Below are 17,991 nucleotides of genomic sequence, written 5' to 3'. Positions count from 1 at the left end.
ATCATTGCAATTTTTTTTGCCTTCATCAAGAGCACCTCTATAGGGTTATGATGGGAAGGCGCCCCCGACTCCCAAAGAGTCATTTTTCTGCACCTGTTTGACAGGTGCATATCATTGCAATTTTTTACAGCAAGGTCAATTCTTGCTTTCATCAAAATTACCTCTATAGGGTTACGGTGGGAAGGTACCACCGACACCCAAAGACCGATTTTTACGCACCCCTTACTTCTATCCAGTCAAAGTGACACCAGAATATATCCAACAAATCTCTAATCTTGTTCCCAGTGCACTACATTGTGGCCTCATCATACACAGTGGCTCCCAAGCTGTTGCTGAGCAAAAAAAATAAAGGCAGTTTTCAGGAAAAATTGCATTTTTTTTGGCTTTATAAATCCAATTATTGCTGCAGCAGATTCTAGATATGTTACAGATTTGCCACTTTACAGGTAGACTAAGGGGACCCCCCAGGCACTATATTGGAAGGAATTTTTCATTTTTATGCTTTCACTTTAAAAATCAAAAAATCACTGCTCATTGAAAAATGACATTTTTCACAAACTTTTTTTTATTGATCCCCAGGGCAGGACCCGGACCCCTATAACCATTGTATGCTGAATTACTTGCATACAAGCCTTCAAAATGGGCACTTTTGATTTTTGACATTCGGGTCTTATTGACTTTAATGGGGTTCGATATTCTGGTCCGAACTTTTGCGGTGTTTGAAAGTTCTGGTGCGAACCGAACAGGGGTCCGTTTGGCCCATCTCTAATATAGATCAAACTGAGGGTCAAATGAGGAGGAAAAAGGGACAGAGGGACTTTGTTCCAAATCAGGGACATTTGGGAGCTATGTTAATGTCTAGTATGATAGGGAATCTGAAATTTCCTTTTGTGGTCAACATAGCCCTGATGGTCTGCTATTTGAGTGCTTAGATTGTTGTTCTGTCCCGTGGTCTTATGTTTTTATTAACACTCCATTTTTTATCCTATTTATTCTTTAATATTTTGTATTACATTTGTTACTTTCTTCTTAAATAATAATATTCACATCTATAATTCTCTCTAAAAAATTTTAACCACTTCAGCTCCAGAAGATTTTACCCCCTTAATGACCAGTCCATTTTTTGCTATTCAGCACTGCGCTAATTTAACTGGTAATTGCACGGTCATGCAACACTGTACCCAAACTGAATTTTTGTAATTTTTTTTCACACAAATAGAGCTTTCTTTTGGTGGTATTTGATCACCACTGGGGTTTTTTTTTTTTTTGAGATATAAATGAAAAAAGACCAAAAATTTTGAATAAAACAAAAACAATATTTTTTATTTCGGCTATAAAACATATCCAATAAAAAACAGTCCTCATAAATTTTGGCCAAAATGTATTCTGCTACATGTCTTTGATTTAAAAAAAAATCCTAATCAGTGTATATTGATTGGTTTGGATGAAAGTTTTAGCACCTACAAACTATGGGATATATACTGGAATTTTCTTTTTATACTAGTAATGGCAGTGATCAGCGACTTATATTGGGACTTGGAAAATGCGGCAAGCAATCTGACACTAACTGACGCTGGGGGGAACAGCTACTGACATCGCCAGTGACTTTAATACAGTAATCTGTGATAATAATATACACTTTCACTTTACTAATGACACTGGCTGGGAAGAGGTTAACATTAAGTCCGATCAAGAGGTTAAAGTGATACTAAAGCCTCATTTTTTTTTTCCGTTTAAAAATAACAAACATGTCATACTTACCTGCCCTGTGCAGTTGGTTTTGCACAGAGCAGCCCAGATCCTCCCCTACTTGGGTCTCTCTCCAGCGCTTCTGGCCCCTTCCTCCTGCCAAGTGCCCCCACAGCAAGCAGCTTGCTATGGGGGCACCCGAGCCAATGTTTTGTGTGTCCATTCAGACACGGAGCCGCGTCCCCGCCCCCCCTCCTCATTGGCTCACTGACTTTGATGGAGAGCAGCGGGAGCCACAGGCGCCCCTCTGCTGTCTCAGCCAATGAGGAGGCAGAGTCCTGGGCAGCCGAGACTCCCATGCAACATCGCTGGATTGAGATGGGGCTCAGGTAAGTATTAGGGTGGCTACTGCACACAGAAGGTTTTTTTTATCTCAATGCATAAAATGCATCGAGATAAAAAAAAAAAACGTCTGACTTTAGAACCACTTTAAATGTGTTGTGTGTGCTGCTATTACTAATAGATCTCTGAGAAACAGAGAAAATCGTTCCCTGAGCTTGTCAACATTGAGCTCTGGGCTGTGATTGTACACGGCGATCATCAGGTCCCAGCTGCTAGGCTTCGGCTGTGTACAATCACAGCAGTGGCTGGTGATGGAGGGCGCATGTGTGCACCCTAAACCCGGGGGTAAGCAACGATTTACGGGTACGCATGTGTGGGCCGCCCATCCATGGTACATTGCAGGTGGGCGGTCCACAAGTGGTTAATATATGAATATTTGTAAACTTTTTTTAGCCCCGATAAAGGGGAAATTTGTAATCCCTAAAACGTGATGTTGTTTAAAAAAAACTATTAACCAAAAAAAAATAGCTTTTTTTTCAAAATTGTCGCTCTTTTACTGTTTATAGACCAAAAAATAAAAACCGCAGAGGCGATCAAATGCCACCAAAAGAAAGCTCTATTTGTGGTAAATAAAGGACATCAATTTTGTTTGGGTGCAACGTCGCACGACCGCGCAATTGTCAGTTAAAAGCGACGCAGTGCCGAATCGCAAAAAGTGCTCTGGAAGGAAGGGGGTAAAATCTTCCTGGGCTGAAGCGGTTAAAGCATTTTTGGAATCTTTACCTTTCGCTTGGAGTTCCTGTCGTATTCTTATGTTTGGAATTACTTTATTGGTTCCTACTGGAGGGGGGGTTTTATTTTACATGGGCATCTGAGCTGGAGTCAGTGAGCTTGGTGAATTAGTGGTTTCCTTTACTCCTAACCAATAAATACTGTAAGTCGCAGTGCTGCTTAGATACGTTTCTCTGAACTGACGGAGTGTCATACATTATTGAACGGGGCACTTATGTTGCAGAAATCAACAATAGCTAGATACACCCTGTCAGAATCAGGCCCTCCCAATCTCACTCTAACATGACTAATTCTAAGACCAAAGATCATTCTGTTTTATGGTTACATTTATAATATATTACTTATTCTTGATACTTCCCAGTTTATGTAAAAAGAAAAAAAAAAAAAAAGTTGCAAAGCTTTCAATCAATAAAAGAAGCCAGGTGTAATTTCAGTAAAATGCCACGTATAGGGATGCAATAGTGTACCTCTGTTTCATGAGTATGCAGCCAATCAGAAGCCAGTGACATGAGCATGAGACTTACACATATGGAAATCGAAAGCATTACAGAGCACCTTTATACTATAGATCAGCCTTTCTCAACTTGGGTTCCGTGAAACCCTAGGGTCTCTCCAGAGGTTTCTAGGGGTTCCTTGAGCTGTGGCTGATTGACCTCCTATTTATGGTGCCTTCATGGTTCTAGGCCAACAGCATTTGGCAAAGCAGGAGCATGACACAAATTATCTTTTTAGCTATCTGCAAGGGTTGCAGTCTTCCTACTGACCACCAATGTAAGAAGCATTTTGCCATTGACCCCCAATAAATTGGTTTTAGACCTGAAAATTATTTTTGGGGTTCCTCTGAGAAAAAAAGTTGACAAAGGCTACTATAGGTGTTTCATTGATGCCATTGGTCCAATCAGCTTATAACTGTGCTTAGTGCTGGGACAAGGTCATCCAGTGCCCAGAGTGAAGATGCCCAATTGCGCACTGCCTCCTCCTGATGTGGGCACCCCGACCATCTTCTTAAGCTTAGATCTATGATACTAACGCGACAGTGCCACTTCTACCTGTCTGACAGTTGGGAGGTGCAAAAAAATGTTGAGTGGCTGTCTGGCACCTTTTGGTACCCGGTTCAGACCATGCCCCATACATCCCTAATTATGTCACTGGTGCAGACAATGGACCTCACTACCAGAGACATCACTGCTCCTCTACTCAGGTTCCTCCTATCAGGTAGGGTCAGTAATGCCGTGTACACACGGGCAGACTTTTCGGCATCAAAGGTCCGACGCTCTTTCCGATGGACTTTCGACGGACTTTCGAACGAACGGACGGACTTGCCTACACACGATTACACCAAAGTCTGATGGATTCGTACGTGATGACATACGACCGGACTAAAATAAGGAAGTTGATAGCCAGTAGCCAATAGCTGCCCTAGCGCGGTTTTCGCCTGTCGGACTAGCATACAGACGAGCGGATTTTTCGACCGGACTCGAGTCCGTCGGAAAGATTTGAAACATGTTCCAAATCTAAAGTCCGTCTGATTTTCGACCAAAAAAGTCCGCTGCAGGTCCGATGAAGCCCACACACGGTCGGATTGTCCGACGGATTCGTCCTGTCGGACCAGTTCGGTCGAAAAGTCCGCCCATGTGTACACGGCATAAAAGATAAAGTAGTGAGGGCGGCTCTCAACTGAGTTGATGGTACTTTACGGGCTGCTTCCTCACAATGCCCCCCTCCCCACCCCACCCCAGCACATAAAGACCCTGAGTCCAGAACAGGTAACCCCCCCCCACACCCCCGTCCTGACTCCACTACAGTTTTTCAGCACACATTCACATAATGTCCTTAAGGATGTAAAAACTGCTTAATAATTATGACTGATGCCTATTCATTCCAGTAATCCCCCTGCAATACGAAACATGGTGCTGTGTGTGTCACGGCCCCTTTTAAGACAGCAGGCAGTTGTTACACCCTACCCGGATTTCCTGAAAGAACAGCTATATTCTCACATGTATTTCTGAGGTCAAAATGTAATGGAGTGACAAACATGTCATAGCTAGCATTTACAAACACTGCGAAAAGTAACACGGTCTAAGCAAGATAACCTATGTAAATATGAGATTGCACTCCGACATACAAAAATACTTTACTGCATGTATGAATGACGTTTTCTATATCATCCCTTCTGCAGTACCTCCACGGTTCACCCCTAGCACCCAACAAGCACAAACATGTACAGTACCTGCTGTCCTTCGGTCAACAAGAGTACACAAAACAAACTCTCAATTCTCCACTATCAACAAAAAATTGGGGACATCATTGTCGCACCACTAATAGGCATATCTAACACCCCCTTTAAGTACCCTTTATATAGAGGAGGTCTCTGTGTTCTTTAGATCTATATTTCAAAAAATAATCAAAATCTTTTTGTTCCCTTCCAGATATCCAGGTGACGTCTGATCTGATAATATTCCACCATGCCTGAACTCACGGAAAAAGTAACCAAGTCTCTGAATAAAACCACCCCAGGACTGCAGATATGGAGGATAGAGGTGAATTAGTACAACTCACATGTTTATCATATGCTAACTTCTAAGAATTCCGTTTAAGTATTACATATACAGTATATATAGCACTGTCACCAGAGTCTCTAATGGTGAGGATGGAGTGCGCTGCAACTGGCTCCAGGTCGCGGCCCCCAGGGTCTCCCAGCTCACGCTCACGGTAGGCTACAGGAGGAAAGAGAGGAAGCAGCAGACAGGACAACAAGGGATAGTCAGGAGATAAGCCAAAGGTCAGGGCAACTAGCAGACAAGGATAAACAGAAAACACGCCAAAGGTCAGGGTAACAAGCAGGCAGGGATAGTCAAAGAACAAGCCAAAATTGGTAACAGAAACAGACGTAGAGCACACGGCAAGCAGGAAACCAAACACACAATATTGCTCGGAAAGGCAGGCTTGGGCAGCACAGTGTTAAATAGTGTATCCTGTAGAGGCTAGGGTGGAGCCACACTGAGGGAAGATTACTTAACCAGGCAGGTGTTAGAGTGCAGCCCAAGGCTGACACACAGACCAGATAAGCAGACAGACAGGGTATGAAGGTATTACTGGCGATTCATGACAGAGCACATGTACCCTGGGCTAAATACAGTATCCCATCATGCAATGCAGCACTTTCCCTCTGCCAATTACCGGGACTGTAACAAAGCTAGTGCACCCACTTGTCAGGTCCACTCCCACTGTCCAATATGCCTCCCTATTGGACCAGTTGGGGGACAGTCAGAACAAGCTGAGCTGCATCTGAGTACAATGAGCAGACCTAACAAATAGATCCTGCTCCCTGGTAGGCAGAGAGCACTCTAAGTTTTAGCTGACCATCTTCCTGGTAAGCAGAAAGATCAAAAACTATACTCTCTCTTCTAGCACCTACCTAGGAGGGTGCTACATATAGTAAGGATTTAGCTACAAGGGCAGAGCTTCAAGGACTCAAACTTGTAAACTTGTGTTTTAAGGGCTTTTCCGCCCACTTTTAATAAAGAGGATCCAAAGGGATGGAAAATGGAAACCCCCCTGGCTGCTTTGTTCAGCTCAGACCCACAGTCTATCTCCACATAGACTGCAATAAATCAGCCTTCTGGGTATTTGGACTACTATGTTCCTCCACCTACTTCTACACAGACTTTCACAAGTCTCAGGCTACATGGTTGAACTAGAATGGATGTGTGTCTTTTTTCAGTCAGACTAACTATATAACTATAAATGCAAATGTTTGGAGACTTAAACATATGTCCAGTGTTTTTCCACACCCACTACATAGCATGACGATCCTAGAGAGGGATGTGCCCTGACCATATAGAGTGACTGAGCAACACCCACCTGCCAATCAGGTCCACACCTGGTCAGTGACTCCTTCACTATGGAATGAACCCTACTGCTTCTCCCTACTGCTTCTGATAGACTGTGTCTGTTACTATTATATATATATACACACACACACACACATATATATATAAAACTTATGACTCAGTTATTCATGTTTATTTTCCAATAGCATTACATGACTTAAATGTATAAGTTCACAAGTACATTACTAAAAAATCATGGTTATGCTACAAAATATAAATAGTTTTTGGCACCTCTCAATTTCCCCCAATGCGTGTCACAGTTGATAGCTAGGTGTCACCTACTTTATATACCATAAAGAAAAGACAAAAACAAAAAAATAATTTTAGAGGTTGCCGAAATGTATATGGTACCCATGTTACATCCAAAATTTTGGTACAATAAGAAGTGCTGTCAAAAATGACCTTCTCAGTCTGTCAGTCGTTTGATAACTCTTCTAGAGAAGACTTTTGGATGATTGTGATAGACACGTCTTTTTTTTTTTTCCTCAACATAAGTAAATGTATATTGCAGTGTTTCATAACTTCAATTTTTTAAGTATATTTATTGTTTATTATTACCTAATGAACCTACCTGGGTGCATCATTTCCTGTAATTTGGTTTCCCTTTGTTCCATGAGTTGAATTTCTGTATTTTTCTTCTTTCAGAACATGGATATGGTTCCAGTCCCGGAGAAGACCTTTGGGAACTTCTTTGACGGAGACTGTTATGTCCTGTTGATGGTAAGTTCTATATTGTACATAATATAATAATTCTTGTTAAGGTAATAGGTAGTACTTATATTGGAGGCAATTTTACATAGAATTATGAGCTGTAAGCTCATCACATATGTTCCAGTGGAACTGTAAAATTTCCTTTAGGTCTAACAACAATTATGCAATGGAAAGACTTGTATGATTGGATACAAATTGATTGGCGAGTTAAGCAGGTCATCATATTACACAGTTCTGGTAAATACAAAAGGAGATCATACAGTCAAATTGTAACATAGATTGTGAACTTTAATGTTCAGAGGTGACCAACAACTCAACCTCAACTGATATTTTATTCGTTCAGATGGGGCTGCATATAGTAAGGCCTGTAAGGCCTCAATCACCTGGCAATTAATGAGTAATCCTCTTCTGAAAGGGATAGCCTGATTGTACTGACCTTTCATTTTGAAACTGCTAGTTGCTTGTCTGCCATAATGCACTAACAACTTCAGTATTTGATAAGTCAATTTGGAATGAACCAGGTCATCACAACCAGCATCTCCATAAAGCCTATGTTTGATAAATTTGTAGTGGAGAAACTCAAGTGCCTTGTACAGAGCCCTGACCACAACCCTACTGAACGTTTTTGGAATGATGATTGCAAGCCAGGTCTTCTCATCCAACATCAGTATCTGACCTTGCAAATGTTCTTTTGGCTGAATGGGAATGATTCCCACAGATACACTTAAAAATCTTGTGGAAAGTAGAGCAAGTCTATAATAACGCCCATGGTTTCAGAATTAGATGTCCAACATACCGCATGCACTGAGAAAACAATGGGGGTTATTTACGAAAGGCAAATCCACTTTGCACTACAAGTGCACTGGGAAGTTCAGTCGCTGTAGATCTGAGGAGGACACGCAAGGAAAATAAAAAAACAGCATTTTAGCTTGCATATGATTGGATGATAAAATTAGCAGAGCTTCCCCTCATTTCAGATCTTCCCCTGAGATCTACAGTGACTGCTCTTCCAAGTGCACTCTCAGTGCACTTGTAGTGCAAAGTGGATTTGCCTTTTGTAAATAACCCCCAATGTGTCTAATATGGAAGAGACTCCAATTGTGAGAGGTGGCTTTTCCCTGTAGAGTTATTGGCCACACAGGTGTTTCCATCATCAGTGGATAATAATCACCCAAGAACAAAAACATATGATGTTGCAGCTTACTTAGATGTGATAACTTCACTACTTTTCTTTTCTTTTTTTTAGCTTCTTTCTATTATTTATGTATATACTGTAGTCAAACATTTCCTGTTCTAGGGTGACAAAGCTCACTGTACTGTATCTATAGAGGAGCAACATTGTCAGCCTAGGACAGGAAGTGCAATAGGACTACAGAACCCCCCCCCCCCCCATTCTCATCTTCATGCTCTGTAGTCCAAAGAGAGAACCCAGGCAGGGCTGATAACATTGTTTGAGATTTTAGTGCAGCACTGTCAGCTCACTACAAAAAGTTAGGTGCGCATTGGATTTCCAGGAGGATCAAGGGGCTTTTTTCACACTTATCAAACAGATTTAACAAAACACTTTCAATGGTATATTTAACAGAGCAAAAGGTAGCAAATAGGAGAAATTAGCTGTTAGGGTTTACTTACACTTTAAGTATCACCATTGGGTGACATTAACCTTTACTCTATATCCTGGTCTTTTATCAAGGTTGCCCATTTGAATCTCTGTGCATTAAAATCTTTCTCTTTCAGACACACAAGGTGAGCAACAACTTCTCCTACGACATCCATTTTTGGATTGGGAAAAGCTCCTCTGTAGACGAGCAAGGAGCAGCCGCCATTTACTCTGTACAGATGGATGATCACCTGGGGGGTGTGGCCGTGCAGCACCGCGAGGTTCAGGGACATGAGAGCGACACATTTAAGGGCTACTTCAAGCAGGGCATAGTGTGAGTACTTGAGCTGTAAATGCATTGCTTATCATTTTCTATAGCATTCAACGATCACTTGTGGCCAAAAACTATCTTTTTGTTTCCGATAGTGTGGGATGGCTAAAATACTTGTCAGGTCTTTTTTTTTGCCATTGGTGTCCCATTGGTTAGATCTCCCTTCATATTCTGTCTTAGAGACCAAACAGGAAGTAAGGGGAAGTCTTCCTAAAATTGGGGGAAATTCCAGTCTTAAGTGTCAGGTGTCCCCATCAGAAAATAAGAGGGGGTGGAGATTTGAAAGAACTTGATGAGGGGATGGGGGGCAGGATGAGAAAAAAAAAAAGGGGGCCTGTGTCCGATTGGTGAGCTTTCCCTTCAATTCCTGTCTTAGAGAAATGCGACAGGAAGTGAAAGGAAATCTAAGATTGATGGAAGTTTCTCTTTTTAGGCAAATGTCAGTGAAACAGGTATCCCCAGTGGAAAAAAATTGGGGAGGGGGAGGAGTAGATTAGAAAGGGGATTTGGAAGAGGGACAGGATAAGAAATGGAGAAAAGGGCCTGTGTATCAGACTACTGGAGTTGAGAATAATTGTATTAAATGGTGTAAGGTAAGGATCAGTAATAGGATCCTTGGCTGTCCGAATTCCGGTGTAATCTGAATTCGGGTGTGGAAATACATTCCAGCCAATAGTATGCATAAATTTTAACATTCGAATTTCCTCTCTCTTCTCCCTTAGATATAAAAATGGAGGGGTAGCATCAGGAATGAAGCAGGTAGAGACAAACACCTACAATGTCAGACGTCTCCTGCACGTCAAGGGGAAGAAGAATGTCTTAGCTGGAGAGGTAAGCCTTCTTATGCCGCACCAGAAGACTGTGAATCCTGATAATATCAGCACAGACAAATGCAGCTAACGTGGTTCTAGGTACTTGGAATTCCCTATTTCAATCATGAACACAATATAAAATATTAAAAGGCCAATAAGTTCTCCCTTTTTAGCAAACTAAAAGATTTGAAAAGGCTTTATCTCTTTGTGAAAGGCGTGTAGGTATTATATTTACACTATCAGGCCAAAAGTATGTGTACCCCCTCCATGATTGAGTTCAGGTGTTTCTAGTAAAGTGAACTATTAATACTACAGCACACAAAACATGAGTGTCCTGTACATAGCCCTGACGTCAACCCTACTGAACACCTTCTTGATGAATTGGAATGAGCCAGGTCTTCTCATCCAAAATCTCCATAAAGACATGGTTTGATGAGTTTGGTGTGGAGGAACTCGAGTGTCCGGCACAGAGCCCTGACCTTAACCCTACTGAACACCTTTGGGATAAATTGGAATGAGCCAGGTCTTCTCATCCAAAATCTCCATAAAGACATGGTTTGATGAGTTTGATGTGGAGGAATACCAATGGCCTCTACAGAGCCATGATCTGGACCCTTCTTTGGGATTAATTATATTGAGCCAGGTCTTCTCAATCAACATCATTACCTGACCCTACAAATGCTCTTTTGGCTGAAAGGGGCACACATTCCCCCAGCCACACTCCAAAATCTTGTGGCAAGCCTTCTCAGAAGAGTGGAGGCTGGTATAGACACAAAGAAGGGCAACTATATATTAATATGCATGGTTTTGGAATGGGATACAATCTTGTATAGGTTTGATGGTCTGGTGCTCTATTTTACAACAGCCCCACTGTCCACCACCTAACCTGCTAAGACTAGTTATGTTATACTCCTCTATATGCTTCTACAGCCTCTGTCCAATGGCCAGTACCCAAATACAGCCACAGTGTGGATCATGTGAGTGCTGATAGAAGGATGACGTTCAGGCAGAGCCAGACAATCTGTGGCACAACTAAAGTGATCAGACTGTAGATGATCCCTTTCTTAAGAGTGAAACTAAAAGCAAAACTTTTATTCATTTTGGATAGAGTAAGGGAGAATTATAACCCCTGTCAGTTTGGGGGGGGGGGGTTGCCATCTGTTTCCCTTCACTTCCTGTACCATAGCCAAAACAGGAAGTGAGGGAAATCTCTCCAAAGTAAGGGAAATTCCTGGGTAGACATCAGGGTCACCAGAACTAGTGTCCCATCGGAAGACTTCCCCTGTTCTGGTGACCACTCAAAACTAGGGATTTTCTTTCCCTTTCAATAATGGTCACCAGGACAATTACAAAAGTTGAATCTCCCTAGTGGGGACACAGAGAGCAATAAAAACCTGACAGGTGTTCTAATCCCTTTATCTACAACTAATAAAAAAAAGTTTTGCCTTCAGTTATAATTTAATGCCTTCCACGGTCTACATAGAACAAAAGTGCTCCTGGGACCTGGGACTTTGGCTCAAGCCTACATTAGGCATGTAGCTCTACCCCCGTAGGGACGGCTGGTAATAGCTGTATTTTTACAGAGGCTGCTCACCACCACAAGCACCAGTCAATACACTCCGGCTCCAATAATTCAGTCTAGGGGATGTCTTTTTGAAATGTATTGCTTGAAGAACTTTAAACAGGGTAGGGCATGGGACACTCTTCTCTAGGCTCACACTCCAGGACAGGAGAATGGCCAGTATTCTGAGACTCTATGAGAGCTGTCTCATCCCAAGCTACCCCTGGCACTTATATCCCAAAAGCACACACAGTCATTAGGAATCAGTTCAGGGTCATTACTCACAAGTCCCCAGGACAGCTGCACGCCCCCAGCTTCCTCTGGACATGGTCCAGTGAGGGAGACAATCCTTCTCCAGACCCAATCCCTATGGTGAAGTCCTATGGCCAATTCCTCAGAAGATCACTTCAGGCCCTCAGCCCTGACACCGCTGAGACCTCAAAGAACAGCAACTCAGTCCATTGACTGCCTCAGGGCAGCGGCCCCTGAGGCTTTGGAACGCTCCTGGGGACAAGTCAAAATTTGTTTAAGGGCATCAGACTAGTTATCACCTCCCCAGCCACCTTCTGGAGACTTCTCTCCAGGAATTGGCCAGGGCATGATAAATATTCAGGCTGATCATCTGAATATCCCTCCCTATGTTCTGAAAGCTTCTTTCCGAGGCAGGGGGAAGCAATCAAACTCCCAGCCTGTGAAACCCTGAACACACCTGAACAAACAATCACTGCTCCCTTGACCCCAGAAGAAGCCAAAAATTAAATTTGCCTAGCATTCTATGCTAGGAGGGGGCCACTGGTTAAATAATAGAATATGAATTTCAAATAATCATTTAAAGAGCAAAAATTTGCCACTGACAAGATACCCTGTATCCATAGGTGCCCTTTGACTGGAACAGCTTCAATACCGGGGACGTGTTCTTGGTGGACCTGGGAAAGTTGATCATCCAATGGAATGGACCTGATAGCAACAAAATGGAGAGACTGAGGGTATGAGTGGTCTGTACTTCACATACTGCCTAGTTATTTATTTAAGCTGATAGAAAAGTGTTAAGTGCAGGACCCAGGTGATCTGCCTACAGTAAACAGAAATGTGATTGGTTGCATTTTGCTATTCCAAAAACGTCTTAGCAAATAAAATAATCCATATACATAAACTACTTAATCTGTTTTTTATGAAATGGTTTGCACTGTGTTATTCTTCTTCCTTGTATTGTCCTCCATGAGCTCCCAAATTTCTCCTTTCCCCCCTCACTTGGTTGTGGTCATGTGCACTGCTTTATGCATACTACAAATCCCATAGTCCATAGGCCATCTGATCTTGGGAGTGAGCAAGAGAGGGTGGCTACTGTTTTGCTTTGTCTTTTAAGGTTACTTTGCAGTAAAGCAAGGAAACATAAACCTCTGTAGTCTATTAATGCTTTTAATATCCAAAAAATAAATGCTGCACATACAACTGCAGGAAAAACAATTGACAGAATACAAAGTATTACAAATTATGCAAACGCTTGACCAGTGTAGGAACTAATATCCCCAACTCCCACTACCCACTCTTTATTTACTACTCCCCTTTTCCCTTTCTTATCTATAATAATTAGATAACACACACAGGAGTTGTTTTGGAGTAAAAAACCGGCCATAGCAGCCTCCTTTATTATAAAAGTATAAAACCAACTTTTAAATAACTTTAAATAACTCTTTTAATAAACATTTTGTACAACTATGTATAACTTTTAACTGACAGTTCTTACACCTCCCAATCTTTGGTCTTCTGATGGCACTCTTAACTTCACCTCCTCCATTTCACAAACTTCACCAAACACCATACACTGCGGTACATAATTTTACCATACCAGGCCACCAGCCGTATTTAAATCAGCACGGTGACAACACCCTTCCCGCAGTGTAACATCTGTCTTCCAGCCTAGCCTTCCGCTGTAAGAACAGAACACACCAGAGGGGCACAGAATACTGAAAGCCCCCCACCATTTACCATCACCTCTTTGCATTTTGTACCACCATCAGAGACCAAAGATGCCGCCACAGCCCGCAAGGATGACCCCTTAGCCTTAAGGGCACCTCCACACCCGCAATGCCCTCTCAATGCCATCCTGAAGCCCGAGAGCCCAAAGATCGATGCCTACTGCGGTAAGGTGCACCCCATCTCCCCTTAGGTACATCCCCACATTAACCTCCAACTCCGTGTGCCTCACCACCAATCCCCCATTATTAACAACAAACTTTCCAATTGCCTTGTTTACTTTAATTCTTGCTTTGTTGATCCTAGGTACCGATCTAGCCATGCGCCATGACGTCCTTGCCACTATGTCAGACCAAACTATGATCATGCCCGGGAAGGCCACCCGAAGTGCCAAAAAGTCGCACTTAACGGCCGACACCAGTTCCCTGGTAGATCGGACCCCCAGATCATTTCCTCCTGCATGTACCACTAAAACATCCGGGGGTCGATCGAGTCGAGCGTATCGTTCAACTTCCTGAACAACTCTACCCCACCCCATGCCTGGAAAGCCCAACCAGCGAATACATGCCTCCCTCCTGGAAAACCCCAGTTGCCTGCCTTCTGGTCTGACGTCCCCCCTTTTTGCACCCCAGAAAACATAGGAGTGCCCCAAGATCCAGACGAGGCGTGGTTGACCCCCATCTGCAAAGACATAACACAACAGAAGACAAATTGAAACATGTGAACTTCCCCCACCCCTGTCTTCAAATGCATGTGATCATAATATATCTATATATTTTTTTTTTTTTTTATACCGCATCTGATGACAATTGAGGGCGCACATAAGACTGGAACCTCTTGGATTCCCACCTCCCAATCCTCTTGATTGCTGCCTCATCCAACCCACACCTGGCAGCTTCAGTAGCCGCCCCGATGCGGAAGGAGTGTGAGGCGAATTGCCTACTATCCAACCCTGCAGCCCCAATGCATCTTCTAAACACTGCAATGAATTGAAACCTGGATAAGAAAGTTCTATCTTCATGCACAAACAACGGCCCTTCCCCAACCGGGCGAATTAGCAGAAATTCCTCAACTACTTGAACCGGGCAAATTCCCGACCCTGGTAACCTGAACAGCTGCACTTTTACCCCTTTTCCGGCTTGGTCTGTTTTAGACCTGCACAGTTTCAGCAACACCCTATCCCGTTTTACTTCCACATCCTGCATCTTCAAACCCCCTGCTACTTGTTTTGCTGGACTCACCAACTCACCCACCCGAAACGCTCCAAAAAACGCGATGGAAAAAACCGCCTTGAACAAAATCACTTCATAACCCGACTTACATACCTCACCTAATTTATTACACAATACCTGCAATAATGAAAAAGACACCGGCCTCCTCGAATCCTTCTTCGCATGGCTCTTCCTATAACCTTTTAAGGCCTGTTTTACCCAGAAATCCTTGGTAAAATCAGTCAGGCCCTGTAACTTAAATAAAAAGGCCAACCCCGCCAATTTCCGCTCAATTGCGGACACTGAACCACCCCCCTCCATGTGTCGTGACACAAAATACACTACCAACAACCTCAAGTCCAGCCCTCCCGGCCCGGCGTCCGCCAGCCGTGTAAACGTGGCCCATTCCGACCACACTTTACTATATGCCGCCCATGTCGACCCACTCACCGATTTCCTGATCCATCCTGCGGCGATTCCGATACCATCTCCCAAAGCCACCCCGGACAAGGAATCCCCTCTGCTTCCGCGGCGGGCGCCAGCTCCCTGAATCTGTCCCACTGGAACCGAGACAAGGAATCAGCCAAAGTATTATCCACGCCCGGGATATGCACAGCATATAGAAAAACATTAAGTTGTAAGCACCTCAACACCAGGTGACGCAACAATCGTATTACCGGCGGGGATGATGCCGATAGCCGATTGATGACCTGAACTACCCCCATATTGTCACAATTTAAACGTATTTTCAAGTTCCGCCACCTCTCCCCCCACAATTCTACTGCTAATACCACCGGGAATAATTCCAGTAGCACCAGATTCCGAGTAAATCCCGACTCCACCCAAAACTCAGGCCATGCCTCCGCACTCCACTGCCCTTGGAAAAAGGCCCCATACCCTGTAGATCCCGCGGCGTCCGTCACCAAATCCATGTCACAATTACTTACCGGTCCTTCCATCCACACCGAACGCCCGTTGTAGCTTTCCAGGAACGTGTGCCACACCTTCAGGTCCTCCCTATGTTCCCTGGTAAGCCTGATAAAGTGGGTCGGAGACTGTATCCCCGCTGTGGCAGCTGACAACCGGCGGCAAAAAACTCTACCCATTGGAATAATGCGACACGCAAAATTCAACTTACCTAAAAGGGATTGTAATTGCCGCAGCTGCACTTTCCTTTTTCCCATCATGTCCCTGACGTCCCTTTTTAACCCGTCCACCTTATCCCCTGGCAACCTGCACTCCATGTCTCTGGTATCTATTTCGATGCCCAAAAAACTCAACCTTGTCGTCGGGCCCTCCGTTTTATCTGCTGCCAATGGTACCCCAAACTTACCTGCAATGTGTTCCAAGGTTGCCAACAGAATCGCACACCCCTTAGACTCACGAGGCCCCACGCAGAGAAAGTCATCCAGGTAATGTATCACTGAATCCATCCCTGACACATCCCTAATCACCCATTCAAGGAATGAGCTAAACAGCTCAAACTTGGCGCAAGATATCGAGCAACCCATTGGCAGGCACTGATCGACGTAAAATTCCCCCTGCCAACAGCAACCCAACAGCCAAAAGCTGTCCGGATGTACTGGAAACAAACGAAATGCCGCCTCAATGTCTGATTTTGCCATGAGTGCCCCCTGACCGTAATGCCTCACCCATCCCACCGCTGCATCGAACGATGTGTACGACACTGAACAATCTTCAGGATTGATACCATCATTCACAGATGCCCCTTTTGGAAACGAAAGGTGGTGAATAAGGCGAAACTTGTTTGGTTCCTTTTTACGCACCACTCCCAACGGTGACACTACTAAATCCTGTAACGGCTTAGTTGCAAAAGGCCCACTCATGCGCCCCAACGCAACCTCCTTGGCCAGTTTTTCCGAAACCACCCCAGGATTCTGCAGTGCAGACCGCAAGTTCTTGGCCATCGGAGGTATAGCTGCCAGCGAACATGGAATTCTGAAACCCACTGAAAAACCCTCCCCCAACACCCTCGCTGCCTCTCTGTCCGGGTACCTATTTAAAAAAGGCCGCATCCTTACCTCCATCACTGGCGTTGTCCCTCTTCTGAGCAGGCTCCCCTGACTTCTTTCATTTTTTGAAGCAGCGTGACAAAGCGTGGTTCCCCCCACATCCTGAGCATTCATGTTTAAAACGACAGGATCCCCCAAACTTGCAGGATCCTTCGTTAAACTGCCAACACACCCCAAATTTTTCCCCGGCCGGGAGTCCAGAGGTAGACGATCCCCCGGCCCCCCCATGAAAAGGCTGGTTTGGTACCCTGGCGGAAGACATCAAACGCATCCATAAGCTGATATCCTTATGGTCCCACCTAAGAGCCGGCCTCACCGCCCTATGTTGCCTAAATTGCTCGTCGTATCGAAGCCACGCAGTGCCCCCATACACCCTATGCGCCTCGCCTATGGCATCCATGTAGCAAAACAACGCAGAGCAATGCTCCGGGTTCTTTTCGCCAATTACACTCGCCATAATGGCGAATGCCTGTAACCAATTACCAAAGGTCCTAGGGATCAAACGATACCTTCGCTTCTCCTCATCCTCTTTTTTGGAATCGTCCGGCTTTACCCGGTCCAAGTTGAACTTCTCTAACGGTAATAAGGAAAAAATTTCCACATACTCACCTTTTACTATTTTCTCCCGCACTTCTTGTTTTAAATGTGCTCCCAGCGGGCCCTCATAGCAGACGTACACTTCGCATTTTGCCGCATCTGCTATCCTGACCACATCCTTCCTGACCACCACTGCAGATTCCCCCGTGGTGGCGTTTCCCGACACCCCTGCGTCTGAGTTGGTGACAGCCTCACCCCCTGTCCCCGTTGTCCCCCCAACACCCGACGTCTCCACCTGCCCTCCAACCCACGGTGCCACTATCGCCGGGGCCGTCTGGTTGGTTGCAAATCGCTGAACCAAATCCCTTAATCCTCCCAGCAATTCCTGTAATGGTCCCCCTGTCCCGGCGGCGACAGGCTGAACGCCCGTCCCCCCTAGGCCAGGCGGTCCCCCCGCCGCGGCCCCTACAGCTCCACCAGGAGCCGTCGTGTCCCCCCCATC

General features: G+C 44.4%; 1 protein-coding gene across 3 annotated transcripts in view; it reads left to right on the top strand.

Annotated features, from left to right (window-relative positions):
* VIL1 (villin 1) overlaps positions 1–17,991 on the top strand; it is an 88,827-nt gene that overhangs the window by 20,382 nt on the left and 50,454 nt on the right. For all 3 annotated transcript variants that reach the window (XM_073634374.1, XM_073634376.1, XM_073634375.1), the window contains exons 2-6: positions 5,253–5,363; positions 7,362–7,436; positions 9,165–9,361; positions 10,081–10,189; positions 12,607–12,717. In XM_073634374.1, coding sequence (XP_073490475.1) covers positions 5,289–5,363; positions 7,362–7,436; positions 9,165–9,361; positions 10,081–10,189; positions 12,607–12,717 — 567 coding nt within the window. In that variant the 5' untranslated portion in view covers positions 5,253–5,288. The remainder of the gene's footprint in view (positions 1–5,252; positions 5,364–7,361; positions 7,437–9,164; positions 9,362–10,080; positions 10,190–12,606; positions 12,718–17,991) is intronic.

The sequence above is a fragment of the Aquarana catesbeiana genome, linkage group LG06 (assembly GCF_042186555.1).
Source record: "Aquarana catesbeiana isolate 2022-GZ linkage group LG06, ASM4218655v1, whole genome shotgun sequence".
NCBI classification, from domain to species: Eukaryota; Metazoa; Chordata; class Amphibia; order Anura; family Ranidae; genus Aquarana; species Aquarana catesbeiana.
The sequence above is the reverse complement of the archived record's forward strand: the minus strand, read 5'-3'. Positions and strand labels throughout refer to the sequence as shown.